At 40.0% G+C, this 22,505-nt stretch overlaps 1 protein-coding gene across 2 annotated transcripts in view; it reads right to left on the reverse strand.

The window, feature by feature from the left end:
• The window catches only part of psip1a (PC4 and SFRS1 interacting protein 1a), a 76,253-nt gene that overhangs the window by 35,843 nt on the left and 17,905 nt on the right, over positions 1-22,505 (reverse strand). For both annotated transcript variants that reach the window (XM_051115854.1, XM_051115847.1), the window contains exons 2-4: positions 7,122-7,215; positions 6,872-6,948; positions 6,567-6,705 (exon numbers count right to left, since the gene is read on the reverse strand). In XM_051115854.1, the coding sequence (XP_050971811.1) occupies positions 6,567-6,705; positions 6,872-6,948; positions 7,122-7,193 (288 nt within the window). In that variant the 5' untranslated portion in view covers positions 7,194-7,215. The remainder of the gene's footprint in view (positions 1-6,566; positions 6,706-6,871; positions 6,949-7,121; positions 7,216-22,505) is intronic.

Below are 22,505 nucleotides of genomic sequence, written 5' to 3' on the forward strand. Positions count from 1 at the left end.
GCTCAGGCCCTAATAATAATCCTTAGAAAAACAATAGGGCCTTCGCCCCTTTTAGGGTTCGGGCCCTAAACTTTATTTAACAATTCTTCTCCCCTGATGTCCTTGCGTTTCTGGATCTGGGAACATTTCACTTGCATTGCTGTCTGTGGAAGGTTAGAAAGCTCTCGAATTTCATAAAATATCTTGTGTTCTGAAGATAAACAAAGGTCTTACAGGTTTGGAAAGACATAGGGGCGAGTAAACAAGATTTTTAAGATGATTAATATGAGCATTAAAGGGATAGTTCACCCAAAAATGACAATTTTGTCATATAAGCTTACAAAATACTGTTATTCAGACAGCAACATAAAAAGCGACTGGAAATTATTTAACATTGTAACTGCTAGCAAGCTAACGCTACCAAATTTTTTTTCAGTACAATAGCAAAGAAGTTTTTTAGCTAAAACCATGGTCCTTGGTGATTCTTAAAATGCAAATACCGTGGATCCTGATGATATCGAGGTCTTATGAAGCAAAACAATCAGTCTCAAGGCCTGTACACACCGGGACGAATATCGTGCGCGCATTTCGTCAGCGTTTTTTGAGACGTTTTTCGCCAGGATACCCATGCGATTTTCACTGGCGAATTCACTTGCATGGCGCTTAATAAACAACAGAAATACCTCTGTACACAAGATGGCACACTTGCTTGTCACACAGAAAAAGAAGAGAGCTAGCATACGCGCTTGTCAAACCCATAGACATATATAAATTTATATATCTATATCTATGGTCAAACCTATTCACACGCTTTTTGTTAAGTGCTAAACAGAACATGGATTTTTTCATACCTTTCCTAATAACGTGCTAGTTAGCAAGTTTCGTGGCTAAACACACTAAATGCGGCTAAAGTAAACAATCTCTCAGAGCAGCAGAGAGAAGAGAGGGGTGGGGCAAGCAGAGCTCATTTGCATTTAAAGGAACAATCCCTCAGAATGGGATGATTATTGCAGAGCTCATTTTGACCAAAGTATATTATAGACTTTTCATTAAGACCCTAAAGAAACATATCAACTTGTGGATGACCCCTTTAAGAATGTCAGTTGTCAAACATACAAACCTGTTAGCCAATGATAGTAGTGCTTACACTCTGCCATGCCCATTCAAACGGTGCATTCTGATAAGGGGGGTTAAAAACAGGACAGAAAATATGACTTTTAAATGATGTTTTTTGGTGTAAAATTGATAACTGTATAAGGAGACCTCAAAAAAAGAGTTCAAAATAATAAAAAAAAGCAGTTTTTTGACCCCAGTAATGCACATGCATCTTCCCCGCTTTGTTGGTGGAGGGACCACTGGTTTGGGAACCACTGGGTTATATCAATACTGTCTAGCTCTGTCTGTTTATGAAATGTGTTTTTAATACACCATCAGGCATAACTTTATGACCACCTTCCTAAAATTGTGTTGGTCCCCTTTTTGCTGCCAAAACAGCCCTGACCCTGACCCATGAGCACTCCCTGAAGGTGCGCTGTGGTTTCTGGCACCAAGATGTTAGCAGTAGATCCCATAAGTCCTGTAAGTTGCAAGGTGGGGCCTTCGACTTGTTTGTTCAGCACATCCCACAGGTGCTCGACTGGATTGAGATCTGGGAAAATTTGGAGGCCAAGTAAACACCTCAAACTCGGTAGGTGGTGGTACGTGTGAAAGTAACATCAGTAACATGGATGGCAGGACCCAAGGTTTCCCAACAGAACATTGCCCAAAGAAAGATTTTACTAAATATGTTTTAAATTATTAATGTTTTAAACTCAAAAGTAAATATGTACATAATGTAGATATTTTAATACATTTTAAATTTTTATTTCGTAAATAAATTAATGAATAAAAATCAACCTCACTAAAAGGTTTTATTTGCCTAAGCAGTTGTCGCATGATGAATCTACATTTTGGCGGATAATAGCATGTTATATACTGTTTGCCTGTTGCATGGTGTAAATGGGTCGTGTTTTTACAACATACAACAACTACAGAGGAATCTGGGCCTAACCAAAATAAAAATCAGATTAAGATGCCTGATGACTCCAGACCCAGACAATCTCAAAAGGGTGATCTGCAAGATGCTCCATCGTAGCAGTTTAGTGTTTTACATTCATGTCAGGAAAAGGACCATTTACATCCAAAGGCAATTTCTTGAACAAAATCTAGAAATTTCAGAATATGAACTGCTTAATCACCCATTTTCAGTAAGATTTAATATTACTAAATGTTTGAGTGCCTGATCTTGTGCATTTAACTTGAAACATGTCCAACAATATCGGTTTTAAAGCAGCAGATAATTCACTTATTGATTGGTTCAAAGTCTACTTTGCAATTCTGTTGACAAACATGTTTATAGTGCATTCTATTTGACATGTTTATTGCTAGTGCAGCAAAATTAGACAGTGCAAAGTGGAATGTATCTGGCTGCAATGGCGACCTAATGCGCTTGCTGCTGCTCTATGTAATCATAGTAAAACCACTTACAGGAAACAGAGTGTGAAGTAATGTAGACTGAGACACTATCAACTAAAAAAAGAGGTTTGAATCCACTTTAAATTATAAATTTCCCGTCTATAAAATAATGAACTTTACTTAATTTCTTTAAATATAACTTCTAAATTACATTTAATTAATTAATTTTTTACTTTTACATGTATTAATGTAAAGTTCAACATTAAGTAAATTTTACGTGATCATAACAAGCAAGTTGTACTTCATATTAGAGCATTACAACTTACTTAAAATTTACTACCACAAATTGTTACAATAATTGTTTTATCAGGTAAATCCTGATTTTTATGAGCTATTATAAAATAAAAAAAAAAATCCAATACATGAACAAAGATGCAAAGAAAACAAAACAAAAAACAGCAATAAATATATTCCTTGGTACAATGAAATGCACTGACACAAGTGATGTGCCAGTAAAGGTTACTGAACATTGACAATCACTTCATCACTTTTTGAATGTCCGTCCCAGTTTTATGCAGCTGAACAGAGATCAGAAAGTGAAGTGGATTCATTCGCTGTTGGCATTGTGGGAGAGGTCACCAAACAGCAGTTCAATCTCAGATCTCTTTGTGAGAGCGGTAAATCACAGACACTTTATTCTCTATTAGGTTAACCATCGAGCCTCCACAAAGACAGTAAGCATCCAAATACTGAACCCTCGGAGAGCTGCCTCACAAACACTACCACAGAGACTCTGTACCTAGATCATCCCCCAGAAAGCCACAAATCCTTCTAAAGATTCATAAAGTGCTCTTGAGAAATCAAGACCACTGCTTGGAGAATTATGACATATTAGATGATGGGGCTGAATATACAATACTCCTTTCAGTCTGCAGCTCAGTAGCTTGGGTGAATTGGTCAGCCTGAGGGACTAGTTCTGTGTACTGTCTGACAAGACCTTCACACTCTACAAGATGCTGCAGTGTCTTTAACAGTTTCTGCTGCCTTATAAACAAAGATTTTTAAAATCCACAAAGCTTTTACAGCTGAACCACTAGGGTTGGCCAGACATCCAGTTGGTGAGTTACAGAGCAAATCTACAGGGCTTACCTCTGCAACAGATTAATTCTATCCACACCTCATTACATCAGTTAAACCAGTTTGATTAGGCCCTCCAAACAGCCCTACAATCAAAATCCAGAGATGCAAGACCTCATTTGAGCGATTAAGCATTGCCTTTCAGAATAGTAGTCTCTCTTCAATTCTACAGCCATCCACTGACCTTTGCAATCAAGCAGAGAGACTATGACAGCTACATGATCTCCCATATCTCAGTGAGAAAAAACATTATTTGATCGAGGAGATCTAGAAGTCATCATTTTGCTTGAGTCCAAAACTCAGTAGTGAATAGTAAACGATATGCCAATAATTTGCTTTAAGTGAAGAATATGCCCAATAAACACTACACTGTATCTCAGACATGCTATCATATCATGTGGTGACATGTCAGTCACCACAATGCACAACATTTATAAAGTTCCAGCCAGCCAATATAGCTATTTCTCATTGTTAAAGGGGAGATCAGATGTAAAATTCACTTTTTCATGGTGTTTGAACATAAATGTGTGTTGGCAGTGTGTGTACACAACCACCCTATAATGACAAAAATCCATTTTTTTTTTTTTTTTTTTTTTTTTTTAAATTCACCAAAACCATTATCCCTTTCTTAAATCAAGCCATTCCCAGACTCTGGCAAGAAGTACATTACACAGGCCAAGGCGGCTCCCATGATAGTTGAGTCACACTGGTGTTTTACCTTAGACCAACCCTGAATGAGCTGTGAACAGTACGCCATTGTGATGATGCCGGTGCAGGGGAAGACAAGAATGTCTCCTAAGCGACTGAGGTGTTCTGTTGCTGGATGTAATAATGAGCATAGCGGTCATCATTTATTCCTGACATCTGAACTGAAGATGCAGTGGATTACATTTGCTTTTGAAGGGAATGTGCGGGGGCATTCTACATAAATGCATCTATGTTTGTGCAAATCATTCCTGATCCAGCTTCGCCTACAGAAGTAGTAAGTATAAGGTTTTTTTATGAATCTTTGCAATTTCCTAATAATGTGCTAGTTAGCAGGTTTTGTGGCTAAATGCAGTTAAAGTAAACAGAACGGCTCGTAACCCCACAGAAGAAAGGGGCGGGGTGAGCAGAGCTCATTAGCATTTAAAGAGGCATGCAACAAAACAGGTTGCTGTGTGCAGAGCCGATTTTGACAAGGCAAAAAGGGTGTTTTCTTTACACTACCATTGAGAAATTTTAACCAAAGTACAGGTGCATCTCAATAAATTAGAATGTCGAGGAAAAGTTAATTTATTTCAGTAATTCAACTCAAATTGTGAAACTCCTGTATTAAATAAATCCAATGCACACAGACTGAAGTAGTTTAAGTTTTTGGTTCTTTTAATTGTGATGATTTTGGCTCACATTTAACAAAAACCCACCAATTCACTATCTCAACAAATTAGAAAATTCCTGAGCCTTCAAAATGGTCTCTCAGTTTGGCTACACAATCATGGGGAAGACCGCTGATCTGACAGTTGTCCAGAAGACAATCATTGACACCCTTCACAAGGAGGGTAAGCCACAAACATTCATTGCCAAAGAAGCTAGCTGTTCACAGAGTGCTGCATCCAAGCATGTTAACAGAAAGTTGAGTGGAAGGAAAAAGTGTGGAAGAAAAAGATGCACAACCAACCAAGAGAACCACAGCCTTGAGAGACTTGTCAAGCAAAATCGATTCAAGAATTTGGGTGAACTTCACAAAGAATGGACTGAGGCTGGGGTCAAGGCATCAAGAGCCACCGCACACAGACGTGTCAAGGAATTTGGCTACAGTTGTCGTATTCCTCTTGTTAAGCCACTCCTGAGCCACAGACAACGTCAGAGGCATCTTACCTGGGCTAAGGAGAAGAAGAAATGGACTGTTGCCCAGTGGTCCAAAGTCCTCTTTTCAGATAAGAGCAAGTTTTGTATTTCATTTGGAAACCAAGGTCCTAAAGTCTGGAGGAAGGGTGGAGAAGCTCATAGCCCAAGTTACTTGAAGTCCAGTGTTATGTTTCCACAGTGGGTGATGATTTGGGGTGCAATGTCATCAGCTGGTGTTGGTCCACTGTGTTTTTTGAAAAAAAGTCACTGTACCCGTTTAACAAAAATTTTTAGAGCACTTCATGCTTCCTTCTGCTGACCAGCTTTTTAAAGGGCTTTGGCACCTGCCCACACTGCCAAAAGTACCAAAAGTTGGTTAAATGACCGTTGGCGTTGGTGTGCTTGACTGGCCAACAAACTCACCAGACCTGAACCCCATAGAGGTATTGTCAAGAGGAAAATGAGAAACAAGAGACCAAAAAATTCAGATGAGCTGAAGGCCACTGTCAAAGAAACCTGGGCTTCCATACCACCTCAGCAGTGCCACAGACTGATCACCTCCATGCCACGCCGAATTTAGGCAGTAATTAAAGCAAAAGGAGCCCCTTCCAAGCATTGAGTACATATACAGTAAATGAACATACTTTCCAATTCACTAAAAATGTTTTTTTTTATTGGTCTTAGGAAATATTCTAATTTTCTCATTTGTTTTTGTTAAATGTGAGCCAAAATCATCACAATTAAAAGAACCAAAGACTTAAACTACTTCAGTCTGTATGCACTGAATTTATTTAATACACCAGTTTCACGATCTGAGTTGAATTACTGAAATAAATGAACTTTTCCACAACATTCAAATTTATTGAGATGTACCTGTATGTTATAGACTTTTCATTAAGACCCTAAAGAATCATATCACCTTGTAAAAAATGGGCATCTGATAATGCATTAGCATCATAAAAGGCATGATAAAAGCATCAGCAATTATCATGAAAATTTTCATACGGTGACACACATAGTGTGTATGTGGATTTCTTGCATGCATTTGTGCACTGCTTTACACAGATGTGAGTCTATTGCATTTGTGAGAGGTTTTGACAGCTTTCACTCCATGTGGGAAAAAACAAACAAACAAACAAACAAACAACACAGCAAGACAACAGTACCTTATGTCCGTTAAGCTCCACTTTAGGGTTGTTTTCAATCTCCCACAAGCCTTCATTAAAGCCCTTCCTTTTGTTAGGTTTGCCATACTTGTCTTTATTAGGCAAATAGGGAAAGATGTCTTTAGGACCCAAAAATGCTCTAAAATGTTAAACAGAAAGCATATAATACATAACCATTGCATCTACTTAACCACAACTCAACTACAGAATCAAGACTTGAATGAGCCTGCCATTTGGATTTTGGCCATTTGAAGCTCCACAACAATTAATCACTAAAGTAAAGATTTTGACGAATCTCTACTTACGTTTCATGAGTGCCAAAAAAGAAGATAGGAAACTTTATATTTGACGGTTTGACAGCTCCATAAGGAATCTCATCAATCTGAAATGGCACAGCAAAATATATTGAACATGAAACAGCAGCACACATAAACAATAAATAACAAAGCACTAAACATTAATCAGACAGTAGCATTTGAGTGTAATAATAATAATAATAATAATAATAACAATAATAATAATAATGATAAAGTTCACTAATTAGTGTTTTCTTACCCTTGCTGGCCAGTGGGGATAACCCTTCATTTTAGCAAAAATCAGATCGCCAGGTTTGAAATCCCGAGCCATGTCAAGACAGATGGATCACCTCCTTTGAGACATATCAAAAAAAAAATCCATTAATTGTCTTTCTCTGTACCTTAAAATATATGGAAGAAAATTAATGACAAATGTCTTTGAAACAAAAAAGCATGTTGAATTGCACTTACTGAAAAAAATAATGCATTCAATTACCAGTGCTTGCATTTTAATGCCTTGTATTTTCAGGGCTTGCACTTCTAGGCTCTGAAATTTAAGTTTTTTTGTGATTTTGAGTTGTTTATTTAAGCTGTGAATATTTCAATTCAAAATGTTTCACAAACATTTTCATTACTAAAAATTCAAAAATTACACCACATCCAGTCATATGTGAATAAATGCAAATATGCGCTAGAACACCCAGTAAAGACAGTAATGATGCGGTCAGGGATTTGAGAAATGTTTTATGATTGCGCCTGAAGCGCCCGCGCCCACTCCATCTCCCGCACTCCAGTCAGAGAGGACACCGACAGTAGCTGCGTTTCCATTACCCTTCAAGATGCGCAAATTTAAATTGCGAACTGAAAATAGGCCTAATGGAAACGCGCCTGCCGACAGATGCTGTCTGTTCACTCGCAAAAAGGGGGATCCGCGCAGAGTTGTAGAATAATAATTATTATTGATTACTGATTTAAATCAGTAACGAAAACAATACCTTAATAGGAAACAGGTTTTTAGGATCAGATAATTAATTTCTTAAACCGGTGAACCGCTGTAAACTTTTCAGTCCACGGATCCAGTAGACGAATGCACTCAAATAGTAACTTCAAAAGGACTCTAATACAGAGAAAACCCGACCAATTTCAGAAGAGAATGCGGAGAGTCACGTCCAGGCAGTGGCGGATTAAGACTCTTTGGTGCACCTGGGCAATGACACCCCACCCGTGTCTGAAGCTTATATACAAAAACTACAACAGTGTTGGCCGGCGACAGCCTATGACGTCACTTCCAGCGAGAGGTAGACACGCTCTCATACCCGCTTACGCCGTATTTCCACTACAGCGTAGCGAGTTGAGCGGAGCGGAGCGTTTTCCATTCATTCCTATGGAATCTAAGCTTAAACGCTTGCGCAGTGCATTATGGGATTGAAAGCGGCGCGGAGAAAGCGTCGAGAGCGGCTTTTTACCAGCAATTTTACACGCCCCAAAGCAGTGGCGTTATAGCGTTGCCGGCGGCGCTGAGCGTGGATTTGACGCTGTAGTGGAAATACACCGTAACGGTGTATTTCCACTACAGCGTCAAATCTACGCTCAGCGCCGCCGGCAACGCTACAACGTCGCTGCTTTTTTGAATTGTTTTCTATGAGCAGTGAGCGCTCCAACGCTTTCTCCGCGCCGCTTTCAATCCCATAATGCACTGCGCAAGCGTTTAAACTCAGCTTCCATAGGAATTAATTGAAAACACCCGCTCCGCTCTGCTCGCTACGTGCCAGTGGAAACACAGCGTTACGGTGTATTTCCACTACAGCGTAGCGAGTTGAGCGGAGCGAAGCGTTTTCCATTCATTCCTATGGAAGCTAAGCTTAAACGCTTGCGCAGTGCATTATGGGATTGAAAGCGGCGCGGAGAAAGCGTTGGAGCGCTCACTGCTCATAGAAAACAATTAAAAAAAGCAGCGACGTTGTAGCGTTGCCGGCGGCACTGAGCGTAGATTTGACGCTGTAGTGGAAATACAGCGTTACGGTGTATTTCCATTACAGCGTCAAATCCACGCTCAGCGCCGCCGGCAACGCTATAACGCCGCTGCTTTGGGGCGTGTAAAATTGCTGGTAAAAAGCCGCTCTCGACGCTTTCTCCGCGCCGCTTTCAATCCCATAATGCACTGCGCAAGCGTTTAAGCTTAGATTCCATAGGAATGAATGGAAAACGCTCCGCTCCGCTCAACTCGCTACGCTGTAGTGGAAATACGGCGTCACTGTGCGTTCACGCCGCCGCTGGCCAGAGTGTCAAAGTGGCCGGAAGTCATTCATTTTCAATGTGAGTCGGCGGCGAGCTCCGGTGAGAAGCGGCGCGGCGCGGCGCGTTTTGGACGGTGTGGGCGTCAGGAAGAGTTGAAGTCAGGTCAACTTTATGGTAATGAGCTATGACGCGGTTCGGCGGCAACCAATCGGAATGTAAAAGTCCACCACTTGAGAGGATTCCAGAGAACGCGGTCCTGTAAAACTTTGGTTCCGACCACATTAGTTCCCAAGCAAAATGATGCGTGGACCAAGGTGTCTGAGATTGTTGATGTTCCTGATGTGCATTAACGTTATATATTTTCGGTAAATAAGCGAGAATTGCATATGCTAACTTTAGTGCCAGAGCATGCAAAACAGTGTCGCTGCTGAAAAATATTTCTGACATATCTATACATGTTGGATTAAACGAAAAATAGGTGTTGTAGAGAGCTGCGGCGAAAATTGTGACATCTGATGGAGACGAGGTGTATGTCACATATTTTAAAATAAAAGCAGTCACCTCTGCCTAATTTTTTTTTTTTTCTGCAAGTAAAAACAAGTGTTCTATAGCTGGTCTCCCCGGTGGTATTGTCAATAGCGGAAAAAAAATAATGATAAATGTCATTAGGCTTAAATATATACAGACAGTGGCTGTATAGTTAATTGGTTTATTTTGTTAGCAAACATGTGGCGTAGTGGAGGGTACACGCAGCTATACGGCATATATCCATTTTATTAGTCGGCTGTGCGTATACCTTTGAAATCCCTCTGCGCATCATTCAGTAAGCTAGTGTCCTGCATTAGCCAAAACCATGACAGTCCGGCACATCCAGTCATATGTGAATAAATCCAAGTATTCGCTAAAAACACCCAGTAAAGACGCCGGTGTTGAGCCTGCTGCGCCCGCGCCCGCTCAGTCCTCCTCCACCCCAGATGCTGCCTGTTCATGTCAGGGATTGCGGAGAGTTGCGTCCAGATGTCAGGAAATTAAAAGCTTGCGTATATACATGTGTATAACTAATGCATATACCCACTTCTCCAGGTATCACTACACCACTGCATGTAACTACAATTCAATTCAATTTCTTACTTTCTTACAATTTCTTAAATTTTGTGGTCAGTCTGCACAAGATCAACATGCTTGTTTGCTTTGCAGCCGCTTTAAATACAAGACCAAGCGTTCGATCGTCAGAGCGTCAACGAATCTTTCTACAGCGTTGTTGGCAGAGCTGCCAGAGCGAATTTTGACGCTCTCGCCGGCGGCGGTGTGAACGCACAGTTACACAGGGCTCGCGGGCCGTGTGTGCGGTAGCCAGCTGCGCCTTCAGCTCTCGAGGGAGTTGAATGCGGTCGTCGCATTCAGTGCTTATTTCTTGCGATGAATTGGCGTGCTCTCGTAGCTGCTTGCACGAAGCTCGCGGGCTGTTTGTGTGTGGTCGGGAGCAGCGCGTCCAGCTCGGGAGAGAACTGGATGTGCTAATCACGATGCATTCGCAAAGGAGGGAGGTGAGTCTTCTCTATACCCGAATTTGCATGAGTGTGTTCGCCTCTCGGGCAAATTCGCGGCGGCAGCGGCTCCGTTCCGCTTGATTCCTGCGGGAATCTGGCGCGTGGGCGGAGCGTGTTCAGCTCCCGAGGGGGTTGAACATATGCTGCACGTTGTGATTGTGGTGTTAATTTTCTGCCATACTATGGGATTATTTTTGTGCCAATAAGAATGAACGTAACTTTATAAAACTGAACGTAACTTTCCAAGAAACCATCAAAAATATGCCACTGCAAAAGAAGAAAAACACAATAAAAATGAACTCAGTCGCACGAAATTAACATGCTCTTCAAATATGCTTCATTCTTTGTTAATGATTTTCAAAGAATCGTTTTCGCGAATCATGGATTCTGAATGCGTTGCCACAGCTTTCGCTTCGCAAATTTTCGTTTGCTGTTTTGGCACAAACCTCTCGTGGGGGCGGGCTTAACAGCGATCTACTCTGATTGGCTAATGAGCTTTTGATGGACAGTTGCTCTCTGACCTGGAAGCACAGAAGGTGACGTCAGTGGCGCACATATTGAAAAGTTGTTGCGGTGTGCAATACGTCGTGCTTTGTTTATAGAAACTATCAGAACTGTTGCACACTGTACATGAATAAAACTTTTATCGATGTTATTGATTAACATTACTTTAGCAACACGAACGAACTTCAAGCTGCCCTGAGGGACAAGCTGAGGTGGAAGATGATGCCACTCCGTGTCTCTCCTGGGAGCTCATCTTTAGAAACCAAGAGATGACCGTAGGTGAAATACTAATAACATTAATACTTAATATAAACAAAGCACGACGTATTGCACACCGCAATATGCGCGCCACTGACGTCACCGTCTGTGATTCCAGGTCAGACGGCAACTGTCCATCAAAAGCTCATTAGCCAATCAGAGTAGATCGCTGTTAAGCCCGCCCCCACGAGAGGGTTGTGCCAAAACAGCAAACGAAAATTTGCGAAGTGTAAGCGAAAGCTGTGGCAACGCATTCAGAATCCATGATTCGCGAAAACGATTCTTTGAAAATCATTAACAAAGAATGAAGCATATTTGAAGAGCATGTTAAATTCGTGCGACTGAGTTCATTTTTTCATTTTCATTGTGTTTTTCTTCTTTTGCAGTGGCATATTTTTGATGGTTTCTTGGAAAGTTACGTTCAGTTTTACAAAGTTACGTTCATTCTTATTGGCACAAAAATAATCCCATACCATACTCGGGGGTATGGACAGAAAATAAAAAGGATCCATCTGAGGATGATTATAGTTTTGCATCTATTATTTGGTTAAGTGCAGCTCTCTGAGGCTAGCTGTGTGTTAACCTGTCCCTTCCACATGGGTCTCCATTGCCTGCTGTCGGGCGTGGGAACCACGGTGGGTGAGTACGATCCCTTATTATATGTCTAACCATGCTGTATTTCTGGGACCTGTCTTGTGTGTTTCCTTTGGTAGGTCCTCTTCGAGCACCCCCCTCTGGTCTTTGACCATGGTTATGGCCTGCTTGCCTGGATCTGCCTTCGGCATATCGATTGGGAAACTTTCAGGTCCCCACTACAGCACTACATCTAGGGCTATGGTCCTACCTCTAGGTAAGCTCTTCGGAAATCTTTTCTTGCAGGAAGCTCCTGGACATCCTTGGATAGACACATGGACCTAGGCTGAGGCCCTCTATCTGCATCCCGCCCTGAGGGGCCTTCTGTTTCTGGATTTCCACCTTTATCATACAGACTTATTCTCATGCCATTTTGGTGATCTAGCGAGTCGCCCCTCCAAAGAGTGGGCTTGATCACGCTATGTTTCACCATCTCACGAGTCAGAGTTGTTTCTGTGGAAACTCTCTGGGGGGCTCCGAGGAGCCTTTGGCTACATTTTTGGCCCTTGTTCTCGAGGTTCTGCGGGCCTTGATAGAGCGGGGCCCTATGCTTTCCATTGAGATGGGCACAGGTCTGTGTGGGGTGAGAATGGCTTTTTGCCTCCTTAAGAGAATACCTGAAACACAGCCCGAGGGCTGGGGACGCTACTGCTCTCTGTGCAGTCTTTTAGAGGTGGCTCCCTGTCATATCTGATTCTGGTCTCTTCCTAGGCCTCCTTTACAGGGCACGGATGGGTGAGACGGCTACAAACTACAACTTGAAAAAGCGCAAGGCTGACGCTCTGTAGCAGATTCAGATTCACACATCTATGAGTGAGGCAGTTTCATTTCAGCTGCAGAGATCGGAATTGCGTAACACCGCACACCATGCTCCTAGAATCTGTTTGAGTAATATATGGGCGTCAAAATGAAAGCGCACTGGTTCACCTACTATGTCTACATCCGGCGATAGATCGCACATCCACTGATTCACGCAGCGCTGTAAAATCTAACAAATGTGCTAATTTAATTATTTTTGATGACTTTACTTAAAGTGTTTGTTTACTTTACTGATGTAAATCTATTAAAGCTTACAATTTGTGTTAAAAGTACTAGTTACTCAAATGTCCTTAGTTAAGGTTACATGATTTGTTTGAGTGTTGTGAAAGTCATGTGACCACTGACGTCATCAAGGTTTGGATTGAGAATTTTCTGATCAACGGCCATCTTGTTTGGTTGAAGACCTCGGCTGATAAATGATAGAACTGGTGAGTGTTTATACATATTCTTTTAGTGTTTAATGTTAAGGAACTTTATGGTAAGATATTAAAGTCAAATTAATGGATTAGTGCATGTGTTTTGTCGAATATTTGTTTTTTAAAGGATAGTCAGAGACATCGGCAGAGATTATACTTAGCAGTAAATTAAGAATAAAGTCACTAATGTACACCTTCTTATTTAAAATATAAGTCTTGTAATAACAAGCCATCGTTCATATAGTATATTCTTGAGGTAATATAAAGTGTCATTGTATATTATATTTTGTTATACCGTCTATGTCATGCCACGAAAATATATCCGCACAGTTTTCAGCAGTCGAATTAATGACACATTACAGTGATGAAGCACGGATGAATGAGAAAACAGAACAGGACGTGCTTGACTGATAACTAACTTTAAAAGACATGAAAGTTCGGCACTCGCGCACTTAGACGCCTGTCGGCATTAAAGAACAGAAATGTGTTCTGTTTCGCGGCATTTTTATGTTTAAATAAACCCACAGTTATGTAAAATACCAATCTTGCCATTCGGTTATGTCTAAAATGAACGCAAACAAATTTGGTTGTGGACCAAATTATTTCCCTCTGTCCAGTTAGTTATGGCTATCCTTGTCTTTTTTAGGAAAGAGATTTTTCAAACGACTTTGCACAACAGAGATGTTGCACCTCACAACAGTAAGTGCTTACAATTTTGTATATTGTTATATAGGCTATTTATGTTCAGTTAGATTTGTATCTGCTGTTGTTCATGAATTGTTTATGAGTTTGAGTTTTTTTTCACCATTATATTACAGATCAGTACCTGCTGGTTTAATATGCACTTGGGGAGATACGAATGGTGATTCCAAAGCAATATATGAGGTTAGTATTTATTTTTTTATTTTTTTTTAATATATACTACAAACTGCATGAGTGAAAATTATGTTAAAGATGATAATCTCAGACATGTGTTTTTTGAATCACTAATCACTGTTCTTTTTCTCAAAATCTCTTAATCCTGCCAGGAAAAACAGACAAGGCAGTTGGAGAAGGTATGTGATGACTCTGCTTGGTAGAAAAAGGGTGTTTTAAAGAGATACTCCTCCCAAAAAATGAAAATTATCTGATCATTTAATAATTCTTATACTGTCCCAGATGTATGTGAGATATATATATATATATATGTAATGTAGTATTATTATTATTATTATTATTATTATTATTATTATTATATATATATATATATATATATATATTTTTTTTTTTTTTTTTTTTTTTTTCTTCAGATCGACAGAAACCAACTTTTTTTTTTTTTTTAGAAAAAAAAATAATCCATATAATGCAAGAGGATGGGACCCTCAAAGTTAATGCTTAAAAGTTAAAAGCCATTTAAATACTAGTATCTTTCACTTTTTGTAACCAAAAATCAATGGTTTTGGGTCTACTTTTTTTTATAAACAATTAATGAGAGAAACATTGTGAAGATTCAGTAGACATTTATTCATCCACTGGGCTAATATGAATTACTGTCACAATTGCTGTGTGTGTGTTTTTTAAGCATCAAATATGGACTCCCTGAGATTTTCTTAAAAATATTTTTTGTATTTATCTGAAGAAAGAAAGAAATACACATCAAATTAAAAACAATGAATAGACATTCTTTACATATACAGAATAACATGGAATCTCATTTTTTATACTATACTCTCTTTTCAGGAAAATAAGGTTACTCTTCAACACACTGTAGTTCTCCATGGGATTTCTGTCCTGCTTGGGCACAACAGTGAGAGGAAAGGTCTGCCTTGTTTATTTTCTTGTTTTCTCTTGGTTCTGCTGTTTTGTTTACTTGTTGATGCAAGTTAACATCGCAAAACATGTCAAGGAAGTTAGACAATATGAGCAACAAATGTTTTTGTAACTAAGTATATTGAGTATGCATTCTTTTTTGTTGTTTTCTACCTAACATTGTTCGGGAGGCAGACAAACTCATCTTATCTCATAAAGACCCATCTCTTTAAACCTGGCTTACACATAACACACTAACACACTTGCTACATCATAAGAAGAACTGTATGTAATATTAGTCTGTTTTGTTTCATATTCCAAGGTCACCACAGCCACCCAGATCCAGTTCGTATCCAGTCCAGATGGTGGATCAGGATCTAGAGATGACCTCTACAGCCCTGAATGTCAAGTGGAGACCATGTCAACTAGAGGAGCCCCAGAAACAGATCCCCAGTGGGGACCTCATCACCTAGATGGCCATCGGCACAAGACCACAGATGAGTCCTCTGCACAGTCTGACTTTGCTGCAGCCTGGGATTAAACTGCTGGTTTGTGCTGCCAGAGGAGAACTGGCCCCCTGAGTGAGCCTGGTTTTTCCCAAGGTTTTTTTTCTCCATTTCTGTCACCAGTGGAGTTTTGGTTCCTTGCCGCCGTCGTCTCTGGCTTGCTTATTGGGGACACAAGTTCCAGCGATATCCGACTGAACTGGATGACAACACTGAATTCAATGATGAACTGCCTTTAACTGATAATTGAGTATTGGTGTATTGCTCAAAATATTCTTCTTAAATGTTCTTAATTCTTAACTTTTTTTTGAAAAAAATTTGTATTAAAATGAACATCTATTAAAATTACAATGCTGATTTACATTTGTTTTATGCATTTAAAAAAAATAAATGTTTGAAATGCAATGAATGCAGAGCTGTTTTTTAGTGCAGTGAATTTTAACTAGGTATAGTGTTCCTCAGATCACAGATTAAATTAAGTTAACTAAACTTAAATGGATTAAGTAGACAGGACTCAAAATAAGTAAGGAATACTTGTCCTATATTAGTAACTACGACTTAAATTACATTTAATCCTACTGAGTTAAGATTACTTAATTGAATTAAGGCAACGAGTTTGCACAATTTAATTAAGTATACCTAACAAATCACATTTTACAGTGAGGAGGAAACAAAAAAAAAACTTTTAACAAAACATTCAGGGTAGGCTACTTTCTGGCGAAAGGGTATAGGCCATAGCTAGATAGACATTTGAGAATACATCGCTTGCTTTTGAGAATACAGTGCTTGTCTTACATGAGAAAATTTATTTGCGTGGTGCCCCTGGGCACCTGCCCAATTGTTAATCCGCCTATGCGTCCAGGTGTCAGAGGAAAAAAAAAAATTACGGGTCCTTTATGGGAAATGTGTTTAACGTGCACATTGCATAACTTGTGTTCATATTCTGATTTCATCTGCCTGTATATAGTTTGCATCATCAGTGAGGTTGGTGTATTATGAATTTGATCTTTTAATGGCTATCATTGTGTGAGCCCACTGAGCCGCGTGAAGCATTTAATTTATTTTATTTTATTTATTTTTTTACAGAAACAGCATGAAACCTTGCGCGTTCATTCATGCTCTACATCTGCTTAACTGTAGTCTGATGATATGACATAGGTCATATCATCAATAAAGTGTACTCTGAGATCTAAGGTCTTACCACTGCATTAGTTCACTGAGGCGCGTTCCGCGTCGTTGGGGGGGGGAGTGAGACGTATGAGGGAAACACTTTACAGTATTTAGCACAGCGTCACACAAGCCATGATACAAAGTTAAGGAAACTAAGTAACCGAAAACAATTTATGTCTTTATCAGATTTGATGTTAGTTGTGTACAACAGCGTCAGGTAAAACAACATTATAATCTCCTTTGCTTTAGAGAAAGCTGCAATGCTGCAATGACTTGCACATGTAAAACATCTATATGCTCAGAAAATCAACAATAACTTCAGCGACAGTAAAGACACTCAGTCCCTGTGGCAAGCCATTCAGACCATCACTGACTGCAAGCCCCTGCCACAGGCCAGTGACGATGATACATCCCTGCCAGACACACTCAACCACTTCTACTCGCGATTTGAGATACAGAACAACCCTCCTGCACAGAAACTCCACACATCTTCAAACGACCAGGTACTCTGACTTTATCAAGGAAGACCCTATCCAGGATGAACCACCGAAAGGCTGCGGGCCCTGACAACATACCTGGCCGTGTACTAAGAGACCGTGCTGCACAGCTGACAGATGTCCTAACAGACATCTTCAACACCTCGCTGAGCCAGGCAGTCATCCCCACGTGTCTCAAATCCACATCCATAATTCCAGTTCCAAAGAAGTCACCTGTGTCCTGTCTGAATGACTACCGTCCCATAGCACTGACTCCAATCATGATTAAGTGCTTTGAGAGGTTAGTCATGCATCACATCAAGTCCAGTCTCCCACACACGCTGGACCCATTCCAGTTTGCATACCGTCCAAACCGCTCTACGGACGATGCAATAATATCCAGCACTCTCCACCTAGCTCTCACTCACCTGGAACAGAAAGACTCTTATGTTAGAATGCTGTTCATTGACTTCAGCTCAGCATTCAACACAATAATCCCTCAGCAGCTCATCACAAACTAAACTTGCTGGGCCTAAACACCTCCCTCTGTAATTGGATCCTGGACTTCTTAACTGGTAGACCCCAGTCAGTCCGTGTCAGCCGCAACACCTCGAGCACTACCACACTGAGCACAGGTGCCCCACAGTGCTGTGTTCTCAGCCCACTGCTCTTTACGCTGCTGACCCACGACTGCACTGCCAAGTTCAGCTCCAACCACATCATCAAGTTCGCTGATGACACGACTGTGGTAGGCCTCATCAGCAACAACGATGAAACACAGTACAGAGAGGAAGTGGCACAGCTGGCTAAATGGTGTCGCGCTAACAACCTGTCCCTCAACGTGGGTAAGACAAAAGAGGTTGTGATGGACTTCAGAAGAAACTCTGTTGACCACCCCCCCACTGACCATCGACAGCTCGACTGTGGAGAGAATCAGCGGCACTAAATTCCTGGGGGTGCACATTACAGAGGATCTCACCTGGACCACCAACGTCACGTCGCTCAACAAGAAGGGCCAACAGCGCCTTCACTTTCTCCACCGGCTGAAAAGGGCAAGTCTCCCTCCACCCATTCTCACCACTTTCTATAGGGGCACCATTGAGAGTCTGCTGACCAGCTGCATCACTGTCTGGTACGGGAACTGCAGTGCTGCTGACCGCAAGACCCTACAGCGGACAGTGAACACAGCTGCAAAGATCGTCGGTGCCCCTCTCCCCTCCATCCTGGATATTTTCCTTGCACAATGCTCCAGCAAGGCCTCCAGCATCATGAAGGACCCCACCCATCCCTCCCACAATCTCTTCCAGATCCTGCCATCCGGTAGAAGGTATCGGAGTTTCAAAGCTCGCTCTGTCAGATTTTCAACAGCGTTTTTTCCCCAGGCTGTGAGAGTCCTTAACTCCAATCTCCCTGTCCCCCTATGAAACCATGAAAACCTCAGCCCCTTCTCCCCAACTCATTAAAACTGCTGACAATCTTCCAAAGTGCAATTCTGAGTGTGTTACACACAGATGAGTGGGCTACACAAACCACCTGTAGTAACACACTTATGTCCATTAGACACTTTCTATAAACACTTGCTGCTACAAAGACTCAATAGGATTATGTTTATTTGTGCATTGCACTATGAATCATTTTGCACTATGTGCTGCTTCCCTTAAAATCTCTCTTCTGCACAATTTAATGCACAAAATATCTCTTTTGCACAATTTCATTGACAAATGTGTTTTGTAAAACGTCATGTACAGTACTTATGTAAAGTTTTTGTTGTCTCAGTTTTGAATGTGTAGTCAACTATTTATTATAGTTATAATATTTATAGTATATGTATAGTCAGATGGTTAACTGTTGCATAAGTCTATAGTTGCTTTTCTTATTCGTGTACTGTTGTATGTTTATATTATGCTTGACTAGTATGTAGCACCGTGGTCCTGTGAGACACGACATCTCGTTCCACTATATGTCCAAACATGTAGCAGAATGACAATAAAGCTCAACTTGACTACTACTGCTTTGGCCTTCACCAACAGCCGCTTGCACCACCTGCTGGTGAGCAACTGATAGCAGCTGGAGATTGTGCATCAGTGCTCTACTGCTATTCCTGCAGCTCCCGGATGTGAAATGCCAAATTTTCTGCCGAATTTTAACCACTGAATTTGTGGAAGCAAATTTGTAAAGTGAAATAAAATGGACCGAAATTTGCCTGTCGAATATAATACATTGTATTTTTAAACAGATTGAATATTTGGGAAGTGAATTCTGGACGGTGATTATGATTTTTTTTTTTTTTTTTTTTTTAAAATGAAAATATTTTGAATTGAAATATTCACACATAAACAACTCTGCACCGTTAATTTAATGCATTATTTTTTCAGTTAGTGCAACTCAACATGCTATTTTTTTTAAAAGACATTTGTCATTAATTTTCTTCCATAAAGATACCACTCATCCATTTAGCTTCATCACGTTAACCTCATCACAACACAGCAGCATTCCTTAAAGGGATAGTTTACCCAAACCACTTTTACCACTTTTTCCAGAACTAGGCAGGTAGCCATATGTTCATTTTTGGGTACTTGCCAATACGGAGTTCCGATACCAGTATTTTCATTGCATTTGTAATTTTTAAAAATATTGGGTACAGAACCCAAAAGAACATGTATAATGTTAGTTGGCTTAGCTCATATAGAAAAAGAATATTTCCCTCAGTTATTTTCAGTTCATTATGTGCATTACAATGTGTTTTACAAGTTTTTGTTACTTTCACTGTTCTTTTTTTCTCTATGGTACATCATCTTTAATTTAATAGCATTAGATTACTGTAATCACAAGACGCTTTGCTGTAATAATGCAGGGAACCACTCATTATATATATAAAGCTTGTAACTGTGATTAACATATTCAGAAAAATAACTGAACATCAGAAATGTAAGTCATGTTTTTTTTTCATCTGAAACATGCTGCGAATTATATTCCAGAGCAATTTATGTAATGCAGAACACTCATGAAGCAAGCAAAATGTGCAACAAGCACACACATTTGTACTGGTGCAGAATGAGAGGTTATAGTCTAGCGCATTTCATTTTCGCCATAAAGTTGTGTATGCTTGATGTTTAAAATAAATGTTTATAGTGAATGCCCCTAAAAATTTTGTTTTATTTTTATGACTTGGTTTTAATCTAAATGATTTGTGTGCTAAAATGAACAGCAATAAAGATCACACAACAGAAGTGCGCTCTCTCTCTCCTTCCTTATTGTTTAGTAACTTGTGCATTGTTTTACTCACTTGTTTTTGACATATCTGATCAAATTACAAACTTTATAGTGATGTCTGTGAGAAAGGGATATTCACTCGACAAGCCAGCTCAATCCACTCAGTCTGCTTTGCTTATCAGCTCACGCACATCAGCTATACAGGTGTAAATATTGAATGTTTAACATTATATTAATTACATATCTTGTAGACATCCTTAATCTCTAATAATTCCATTCTGTGTTTCTTAGTCTGAACATGGCACTGTTTACACGGTGTGTGGTATTGGCACATTTTAACAAGTATGAGTAAAAGTACAGGAGTGCTGTATTGGGCCTGATACTGATACCATTATTGGTATCGGTGCTCCCCTACTTTTGTTTTTGAAGGGAATGCACCCCAACCCCAACCCCCCCGCCAGTCGACTAAACTGAACAGCTCCTACTAGTCGACTGAAAACAACAGCAGGAAAAAAAAAGGTGAATAGACAGGCCTTTACTAATGCATTTGCTTAGAAAAACGCGGTGGTGTGTAGCGTTCAGTTTACATCTTTACAGAGGATTATTGTCCCAGCGATATGATGGAGTTCAACATGGGATGTGTATAAGTTGTTGTAAAACACTGCGGCTAGCTTGCAAGCATTAGCAATATAATAAAACCGTGTAAAAACGTTACCATTTGAGAAGGCATAACTGGTAAGTTAACCTTATTTTAATATTGTAACCATCAGGTCTAGTTTACAGCTTAGTGACATTGTTTGCACAACTAATTGGTCATTTATTCTCATGTGGTGTGTTTATCAGGCTTTGGGAGACATTGCAAGACATGACGGTGTGTGAAGATCTGAAGTAGTGGAGGCCAGCTGTTATTAACCACCTCTACTGGACTGCAGCTTCCACTCCTATTGGAGATGCAGATGTGATGGAGGCCAAGTGGAAAAGCATGGTCAGCAATGAATGATAGTGGAATACTGCAGGTCACCAAAGGCTCTACGAGAACGCAGCACTGTCTTGTCTTCCACTACACCTGCTTCCCCGTTCCAGATCCCTCCAGAGGATCAACAAAATGAAGCTGTTGGCGTGTATCTAGCACAGCATTCACAATTTAACATGTTAACAACACATTAGTGTGATACCCACACTGAAAGATTAAATGTTTTAAATGGGTCAGATGGTATATTTTTGTTTCAGTAGTATAGTTTGGTACATCTACATGTGTTATATATATGTGTGTGTGTGTATATTATATATATCTATATATATCTATATCTATATATATATATATGTGTGTGTGTGTGTGTGTGTGTGTATATATTAACAGTTGCAATGTTGTGTTTTGAGTTGGGTATTAACAGTGCTATGAAACAATATTTATGATTTAGTGCTGTATAAATAAAACTGAATTGAACCGTAAATGCAAATCTGCTTTATATATATATGTGATATGAACTTCATAAACAGGTTTTTATACAGTAAGACAATTTGTGATTGTGATTATTGTTTATTGATTGTCACCAAAATGGGACCATTCAAAACCTTTATAAAGTCTCCCTTCCTCTTTAAACTGTCTACTCATGACTGACACAACACAAGAAGGTAAGGGTTTCCCACACAAGAATATAATGAAACAGAAACGTGTTCATCTCTCTCTCTCTTTCCTGCTTTGACGAGAAACTGCTACATCACGTAACGTTAGTGGATATTAACGAGTTTGATGCGCTTGATTAACGATTATTAGTTTCTGTTACGGGTAAGTAGTATCAATACTCGTAGATGACCAATATTAGCTTTGCTTTAGCCTGATTACATATCGTTTGCTAACGTGTGTAACGTTATATCTAAGCTAACACTGGTCTCTCACCAAAACATCTTCCCTGTTCTCCTCACACCACAACTCAATTTGTCTCATCTGACCGTTGTTCTGTCTAATCCTGGGCTGTCCCTGCTCTCTTGGCCACATAGCAGACTCATAATTGTATGTGTGGTCCGTCATACGAGTGTAAATAAAAAATAAAAATTTCCTCCGTGTCCGG

The sequence above is a fragment of the Labeo rohita genome, chromosome 1 (genome assembly GCF_022985175.1).
Source record: "Labeo rohita strain BAU-BD-2019 chromosome 1, IGBB_LRoh.1.0, whole genome shotgun sequence".
Taxonomy (NCBI): domain Eukaryota; kingdom Metazoa; phylum Chordata; class Actinopteri; order Cypriniformes; family Cyprinidae; genus Labeo; species Labeo rohita.